The following is a 9515-nucleotide window of genomic DNA, read 5'->3' as shown; positions in this document are numbered from 1 at the left end:
GGTGGGGGGCAGGCTGAGCCACACTGTCACCAGGATTATGATGGCTAGTTAGCACTGTCATTCTCGCACCCATGTCTAAGATGCACAGATAGATCAAAATACAACAAATGGAAATGCGTGAGTGCCGAATGTAGAGTAGCTTGTGGGTAAACATGTTGGAAAAGGTGGAGATGCCGGTGGGACGAAGAAGCCTGTGAATGACAGAGAAATGAAGGAGGCTGTGCCACCGGTAGTGAGGGGAGGCAGAGAAAGAGAGAGATTGAGGAGTGACAGTAGAGGGGTGAGGTGGTAGTTTTCTGTGTCGGGCCCTGGTCTTCCTCTCTCTGGTGACAGGTGGCGGGGGAACTCCTCTCTCAGGCCTTCTTGGCTGCTGATGGACTGCTGACCCTTGATCTCTCAGCATCTTGTAGTGCATTTCTGGAAAGAGGCGGCCCACGAGGAGCCGTTCCTTCAGCCAGCCCCAGTGCATAATGGGCGACTGAGTTCCCAGTGTCACTGCTGCCCTTGCCCCACCCTCAGTCTCCTATGCTATGAGGCATCAGCCTTGGGAGCTTCTTTCCTTCCATTCTTTAAGGACGGCGAGTCTGATGTCTTCACTGTCTTCCGAGGAGGACTCTGCTCACTGGCTAGCTCATGTAGCGATGGCTCCTTATACATGGCGACTGTGTGACAAAGAAACTGTTGGTTAATGCTTAAGGAGGTGATTAACAATGACTCAAAAATTAGATCTCAAGACTTTGAACTGTGCTAAGTGATGCATCAGGGCTCAGAAAAAAAAGGACACAAACCCTCTATGACTTTAGGCAGGAAGTGTGCGGCTCCTTTGGTCTTCTTTACCCGGTTGCCCTTCATGACCTGGCCATCACGATTGATACCGATATACCAGGAGCGGCCTGACTGGGTCTGGCGATAGAGCATGGAGGAGTATGTCACGTAGTAGTTCTCAAACACACTCTCCTTGAACTTACACTCCGGAGTGAAGTGCTCCTAGAGAGAGATGGGGAGCAGGGGGGAAGGGGGGTGCACTCATATTAACAAACAAAGCAAGAAAAGAAAAAAAAAAACAAGTGCACAATGTCATGAGAGAACTGCAACATTTTTGTGAGCCTTTGAACATGAACACCAGTGCATGTACGCACACACACACACACAAACATGAAGACAAAGAGTGAAACACATTAATTAGGTGAGTTTTTCCTGAAGGAAAGGATGGCTATAATTATATCTGGACTCGTGTTTCTTTGAAAGCATGAACATCCTGGTCCTTGGGGAAGAGCAGGAAACAGTTGCATACGTAAAGAAATTGCATTAACATCTCTGGTAAACTTAACACATTCCCCTAAGGAAAAGTACAGAGCAGATGAAAAGCATTGGGAAACTGACACCCACACCAGTAACACACTAAATCCACACACATACATACATATACTGTACATGAATAGTTTTAACATCAAACTGTGACTGTTTCAGATGCAGCCCAAGTTCAGAAACCGAACTGAAGTAGCCTAGAATTAAATGTAGTCCTCAATTAGCATACTCTTGTGTAAAACTGTGTGTGCCTGGCTAAATCTGAACGCACATTACAAAATCAACACTGCAAAAGTTGGATCAAGTCCAACAGTTCAAGTCTTTGCAAATTATCACATTCCCACAACCCCCCTCCCTCTCTGTCCTCAACATAAGGACTACTGAACCCTGCATAATGTTGACTGGTGATAGTAACCAATAGCGACAGATATACATCTCTCTTAGTCTCCGTCAGGGTCTTGACAGGGTCCTTCCCCTGTCAGAGAGCAAAGCCAATCTGCAGGATTGATTTAGTGAGAGCAGCAGGGCAGAAATGGCTGACTGGAGAATTTCTCTGGGACTCAGGAAGACAGAAGAGGGCTAAAGGATGACAACTTGGCATAGAGGATCTTTAATAAAGAGCCAAAAGTAGATTGAGAAGGTATAAGAGACCTCCAATATCCCACTCACCACAGATCATCGCCTCTCTCCTTCACAAGGAGCCATCATCCTTTTGGCCGAGACGGGAATTGCCTACTTTGTGCCCATTCTCTGTCCACTCTTCTCTTCCTGCTCCGCCTCCGCTTATACCCATTTAACCGCACTCTTCCCACCATCCAAAACAAGCCTCAACTTAACAAACTCTCCCACTACCATCACCGCCACATCACAGAGCTATTTAAAGATCCTCTGACAGGTTTGATATCTTCTGCTGTGCTAACACAAAGAGGATGGGATCGATAGATGATCCTCTTCATTCATTATTAATCAGGCCAGAGAGCAAGAGGGCTGGGAAGTGCGGGAGAGAGGGGAGACAGAAGGAGAAAGGTGGAAGGAGAGGAGAGAGACAGGAAGAGAGGAGAAGATCAGTGGAGGGGACAGGCGGGCGGGGGTGCTGGGCAATAAAGGAGATTAAGGTGAGAGAGAGACCTGCTCCTCTGCGTCTCCCCCAGGACCAAAAGAGGAGCGCTGGGCTGACAAGGGCTTCAGTCACCAGCACCCCAGGACCTGACACTCACCTCCCTCTGGTAAGAGAACCCATCACTCCAGCAAAACACCCTTCAACTCAACCTCTGAAATGACACCGCTGATGACCCCCCTCTCCCAAGTCGTCCTATAATTACCCTCTATAATCAGTCCCCTGAAATTAGCCTATAATGATAGAACCCACATCTTCTTTATTTCATTCATCTACAGAGAAATCTCCAACGGTGTGAATCTCCGAGAGAGAGAAAGAAATGCACAGAGAGAGCAGGCCAAACAATGACACAAATGTCCAGGAAATTCACAGACAGTCCTATGAAATGACTCTTCACGATCACCTATCACAATGCCGATGTGCCAGTCCACTGTAAATTGATACGAACGGGTTGCGGTAATTATCCCCATCTCTGGAACTCACCTTGAGGTAACCTCCAGACCTCAGCAGAACAACAGAGACCACCCAGGGACTAACCACTGAATAGACAGTGCATCATCAGAAATATCTCTGAAACCACCAATTTGGGCTGCCTAGATGAATAATTGCTGAGGATGTGTTGAGTGTCGCAGTGAAAGGCACACTTTTTTTTTTTAAGAGCGACAGGGGGAATATTTTCATCTAAATGGTGAGTGCTTGGACTAAAAGTATGAAATGAAATAAAAACCTCATCCTTCACTTGTGACTCATTGAAAGACTTGGGCAGCCTCCTTTCCGTGTGCGTCTCAAGCCAGAATGAATTCTAATGAAAGCAGACGAGAGAGGTAATATCTAGCATCCGTGCTGAGAATCCTGACGATGGGGAGAACCTTTTTATCATGCAGAGCAGTGTCCCGACCTTCCCCTCCCCCTCTCCTTTCTCCCCGCCTCCCACCTCACCTCCTTCTTCATCCCTTGTGTCCGATTACATCTATTCTACCTGCTTCAGGAAGCTTAACTCTCAATGCCACCATACACTGGGATTGCACTTACAGCCACGCAAGGACAATGAAGTACCTGGCAAAAGTACACGCTCCAACGCTCATGGGGCAGAGTTCCATGACTTTGCCTAACGTCTTTGCCTGCGTACAATTAGGAAATAAGGAACGGGAATAAAAGGTATGACTAAAACAAATAGCGGATCTAAGATAACGTGTGAATAATGTTTCACATCTTTTTTTTTTACTTTCATTTGTCTTGTACCCAAAAATAAATAAATAAATAAATCTTGCAAGCCGCAGTATCAAACGAGTACTAATGCCCGTGAAAATGTGGCTCTAATTCTGGAATATAAAACATGTTTGGGGATTTCTGTGATGTGTAATTGCTTGCAGTCCCCTATTTAGACAGCAGGGGTCATAGTGTCATAGAGGCTTCCTGTGTCTATTGACTGTCCCATCAGCTCCCTGGGTAATCTATGGAAAGCTGTGAAATCTGCCTAGCTGCAACCGCCTAGCTGCAGTAATCCCGCCATATTTCCATAGTACTGCATTATTGCTGCAGCAACCCACTCAAATGATAACTTCAAATGTAAAGCTCCTTAATAATCTCCCCCTCTTGCCACTTTTCCCTCTCACACACACACAGACAACATAGTTTGTGTGCGAGAGTTGGTACGAGTGTGTGCAGTGCAGGAATCCACCAGCAGGACATGTTGTTGATGTTGTTGTAGCGCCAGATGCAGATGCTCTATGACATGCCACATTACGTAAGTCAATAAAGCATGGATGCACTTATTAAGAGGGGTTTACAGGGGATGAGACTTGGAGTTAATACCGTCTGGCACTAAATATGTATGGTCTGTCTCTAATGCTTTATGATAGCCTGGTGTGGCATGATGTTCGAATGACAAGCGCAGAGTGGACGATAATGTGCAGGGACTCGTGCCTCCACTATGCTGATTGACATCTGGAAGGCCGCTATCAATGTGACGCGGCTGACATCCCTCCCCGACCCTCAGTGACAGGAGGTGACCAGCTCCACGCCGCCTGCTGCCTTTACTCCATCATTAATCACTCTCCTTGTAATTTTGTAGGTGAAACGGGACAGAGAAAGAGACAGAAAGCAAGAATGTGGTTTGAAAGTAGCGGTTGCTTGTGTATCATCAGCATCATAAGCATTTTCTACTTTGGCAAATCACAAAGACTACAGGCAGATGTTAGCTGCAATCCAGCAAAACTCTTAGACGGTTTTTGGAAGACGAGCACTGGTGCAAGTTATCATGAATGAATCAGAGAGAAGAGGTTTTGCCGTCCCTAAGTGCACTTAATTGGCTGCCTGACAAAATATCTCTTTATCATTCCATTTCTCCACTTCATCCCCTTTCTCTCGCTCTGTCCAATCATTCTCTCCGCTACTTTCCCGGTGTCCACCTTTCTCCTGTCCTGTGATAAAGGTGATGCTATCTGGCTGCTGGTGTTGTCCTGCATCTCAATGCAATCTTCCCAGGTAAAGAATGGAAAGGACATAGTCACTTATCAGTCGATCTCTCTCTCTCTCTCTCTCTGTCTCTCTCTTTACATATATATGAACGTTTCTTTCTTTCTCTCTCTCTCTCTCTCTCTCTCTCTCTCTCTCTCTCTCTCTCTCTCTCTCTCTCTCTCACACACACACACACACACGCACACACACACACACACACACCCCCACACACACACACACACAAGTAACACAGGCCCGAACATTGATCACAGAAAACACCAGCACGATAGTAATTATCGTGTTGCTGTACTGTAATTAATCACAAGTACAAACACACACTATGCACATAAAAACAATTATCCAACCAAACACCCATAAAAAACCTGCTCAAACAACTGCATACAAACATCAACAGCTGGTGCACAAATAACACCCACACTGAGGACAAAACATGAAATATTTGCATGAAAACAAATAATAATGTATGCACAAACAAATGCAAATATTTGGAATAATGCATAGCCGATTTCAGAATCTTGATGGGAACAAAAACTGCTTCTGTGAAAATATACCTTTCAACAATCATGTCAGTCTCCTTCAACACAAACCTCCTTCATCCTGCCCCCCCCCCCCCCCCCCATCTCTCTCTCTCTCTCTCACTCCCCCTCTCTTTCCCTCTCTCTCTGTCATTGTAGCAGGAGTTTCCAGAACACATAGATTATAAAATGGGGCAGGGATGAGCCAAGCTCTATTTTTGTATCAGGATCAGCCATTTCCCGGTGTCTCCTACAGGTAGTGAGGGTGAAATTTATGTTTGAGACGAGGCAGCGGTGGACTTCCCCTGCTTGTTACGGTACTTGGAACAACACCCTGACCACTGTGTGTGTGTATGTGTGTGTGTCTGTACATGGTGGAGGAGGGGGGGGGGAGGTTACAAGGGAAAATTATGAGTGAGTCAGGAGATTATAAGGCGATAATAAGCATCGGTGAGCAGCAGAAGAGGCAATGTATGCAAGGAGACAGGAGAAAATAGCTGGAAGGAAGCTCCCACCCATCTATCAGTCACCTCAGCTTGTCTCAGGGTGACAGTGATGAGCTTGTTTATCATGGAAACATTCCTCTGCATTGCCACACATGTTCTCGACATGCTCCGCTGTTGTAAAGCACACAGAAACTACACTTTTAGTCTCAAAAGCCAATAGGCGCATGCACTTAGAGCATGTGTGTGTACATATGTGTAAAGAGTCATATAATCACACCTGCACTCCCACCTACATCAGCAAATCAGTGTCAAACAGACACCACAGAGAGTAGAAGGTGGATACAAAATCAAACATGCATGATATTACGCATAGTATACCAACTCATGCCTGTGATTGTGTGAGAGAGTGCAAAACAGAGAGAGAGAGAGAGAGAGAGAGAGAGGGAGAGGAAATTCTCTGAAAGAGGTCAGAGTGGGCTGCAGCACAGCTATTGACTGGTGCTGAGGAAATCCCTTCTCTTCTCTGTTCACAGAGGCGAGGCACAAAAGACTTTCCGCTGCTTCTGCATGCTAATCACAGGCTCAGAGAATAATACGAGGTGGGGTATTTGCCATAATTCAAGCTTTAACTCTCACATGCGCAGAAAATGCTGTCACGCTCTTCACTTTACATCTCATATGCATAAAAACACTCTCGCATTCATTGCTTTAACTCTCACATCCGCGAAAACACTCTTGCACATAAATGCCCTTACATTCATTATTAACAGCCTCACATAAAGTTGCTCCAACATTCAACACAGAAACTTTTATATGCACATAAAATGCTCTCACATTCACTAATGAAACACTCGTGGTAAATAATGTCACTTTTACTTTTAATCATTGTTACTTACATTTAGATTTGTTTACAAATAAATATCCAAAAGCTTTCGCGTTAACAACAAGCTCATGGATCTTCGAAACACTTTCACAGTGCTGCATGTACATATGGGTGAATATCGGGTATTTACAGCATGGGGGAAATATGGTGTAATGACGAGATATCAGGGTAGAACCTAACAGGTGTATAGGGGAAAACTAGGCAGCCGACAACACAGAGGCGGGACCAAATGACTCATGTCTCAAGTAAGTCTGAAGTCTCAGTAAAGTAAAGTCAAGGCAAGTAACAAGTAGGATCAGCTCAAGTCAAATCAATCAAGTTCAATCAAGTTCATGTCTAAGCTAGATAAATGCCAGTAAGAGATCAGTTCAAAAATGAAAAATGCATTTTGAATAATTTATTACACTTGCAGCTATGTGGGTACTGCATATTTCATACACAAGCAAAATGAGACCTTTGCTCAAAGACAAACAAAAAATGCAATTTTGGAAAAATAAAAATCCTCCAATGGTGGTAATACTTTGTTCTATATATGAAAGTGGAGCTGACCTGCCAATCCAAGCCTTGGTGTTCAGAATGGCAATAGAAATCCAGTGTAGAGTGGTCCAGTATAGATAAGGAATAGGAGGACATACAGTTATGTTTTTTGTCACCAACATTTTTGAACAGTTCACTAGTGTCACCTGGCTTCCCTAACATCTGGCTAACGTTTTACATAATCTACCACTCTGAGTGACTTGTTCAATGGAGTGGAATATGAATCTGGGAGCATGTTTTGCATACTGCTTTTTTCTTTAATTTTTGGTGGCGTAATCCTGAATAATCCAAATGATAGGAGTCATGGAAAAATTGCTGCCATTCTGTGACAAGAACTTCATCTTGCCTCCCACATGCAAAATATCCAGAGTCGAAGAATGAAGCTGCTGGCTGGCTCACACTTTAATGGAAGAAAAAATTTTCCTGGACGCAGGGACTAATATATTAAGTATGGCATCGTCAAGGTCTGGATATGAGCAAGGTGATGTCATCAACACTCCTCAGTGGCTTGTATCTGTCTGAGCGACTGAGCTCTTGTGAGAGTGAAATGAAGCAGACTACAATGGATGATAAACAATACAATGATTGAATTACAGACAGTGGCAATCAATATTGAGACTTGCAAGTCATTTTGAGCTACAGTATCATACTTCAAGTAACAAGCAAATCTCGAGTCATCAAATACAAGTCTATGTCAAGTCTTGACTCAGAGCCCAGTAAGTCATAAATGATCAACTTTGTGACTTGAGTCAGACCCAAAGTCATGTCCACAAACAAACATTTTACTGAGAAAACATGCCAGCTTGCTCTAACAGATTGTAGTAAATACAATATGTGTACAACATTCCACTTTGACGACATTTTTAAATCACTATATTTATTTATCCTAAGAAAAGGCTTATTCTAGATGATCTGTGAAGTAGCTTACTTAGGGAAAATCAGTAAATGAACAAACATATAAAATGACAAAGTTGAACAGTCTAGATTGTACTTGAATTTCAGACTATAATCAGTCATTGAGGGAATTCAAATATCTCTTCTAGAGATACAAAAATATACAGAGATACAGCTCTGAACTCTGATAAGGCCAAGCTGTGATGTGTCTATTCCAAAGCACATTACATATTGGTTTTTCTTGAAGTTTGAGTAGTTGCATGCTGTTAAAAGCAGTTAAAGCTTGCAGCATACACATTTGTCAATGATGCAATTTAGGCCAAATGAAACAATTTCTTTCTTTCTTTTATTTGAATTTTACTCCTTAAGATAAATTTCAATTTAATTATTCTGTAGAATAGGTGTGTTATATTTTTCTCCTGTCATGCCCTCACCCCCCATTATTGCAGTCTAAATTTGGCATTTTCTGTTTGTAATTCATGCATAATTGCCCTTTTTTTTAGCTAATTATTAATTGACAGAGAACAATGTAAAGCATTGCTAGCTGTCGCAGTTACTCTCTCTTCTCCAGAAGTGCTCAACAACAAATATGTTAAAGCTATTAAATACATCTAATTTGCAATTGAACAATATTTTGGCTTTTTCATACAGTGGTGTTATGCCTAATTGGCTGATACTTCTCTGAAACTTCATTAGGCATAATTGGAATTGTACTGTAGAGGTAAGGTTTGTTGACTAAGTTATTTAACAACCAGTTGTGATGCTGACATCTGGAACTTTAATGTTTAGTGAACGTTAATCTAATAAATCTCATCTCATCAGCTCATCTTTTTTCTCTGCAACTGATCATTACATGTTTCTGTTTCACGGCAGTCAGTGACTCAGTGATTCCGAATTAGCATCAATTAATTAGTAACTGCAGAAGCTGATCACATTCAGTATGAGGCTCGCTAGCTAGCAGGCTGTGTTGGCCTATAAAACATCTGGCATGTATTAATAATAATTATAATTCATAATCTGAAGAGACCTCTGAATGTGCATTTTACAGCAAACTTGAGGACAAGATGAGTGAATCCATAAAAGGTTACGAGGCTCTCAAACAGCAACATGCGCAAATAAAAAAAAAACACCATAACACTGCAGAAATCTTATACATCTGACCCAATTAAGCCCCAATACTGCTGAACTTTTTTGTTTTTTTTTATCACTTCACCCAGCACCCTCTACTCCTACCTGACTACTCCATGCCTGGAACCAAAGCCTGACAGCAGGTTGGGCACTCAGAGACCACAGCACTTCTCCCAAAGCCCCCGACTTCTGTGCTTGAATGGTCA

General features: G+C 43.1%; 1 protein-coding gene across 5 annotated transcripts in view; it reads right to left on the bottom strand.

The window, feature by feature from the left end:
- Positions 1-528: 528 nt before the first annotated feature.
- The window catches only part of fgf11b (fibroblast growth factor 11b), a 31250-nt gene continuing 22263 nt past the window's right edge, over positions 529-9515 (bottom strand). For all 5 annotated transcript variants that reach the window (XM_071915223.2, XM_071915224.1, XM_071915227.1 and 2 more), the window contains 2 exons: positions 789-987; positions 529-662 (listed from right to left, as the gene is read on the bottom strand). In XM_071915223.2, coding sequence (XP_071771324.2) covers positions 529-662; positions 789-987 — 333 coding nt within the window. The remainder of the gene's footprint in view (positions 663-788; positions 988-9515) is intronic.

Source organism: Centroberyx gerrardi, chromosome 11 (assembly GCF_048128805.1).
Source record: "Centroberyx gerrardi isolate f3 chromosome 11, fCenGer3.hap1.cur.20231027, whole genome shotgun sequence".
Taxonomy (NCBI): domain Eukaryota; kingdom Metazoa; phylum Chordata; class Actinopteri; order Beryciformes; family Berycidae; genus Centroberyx; species Centroberyx gerrardi.
The sequence above is the reverse complement of the archived record's forward strand: the minus strand, read 5'-3'. Positions and strand labels throughout refer to the sequence as shown.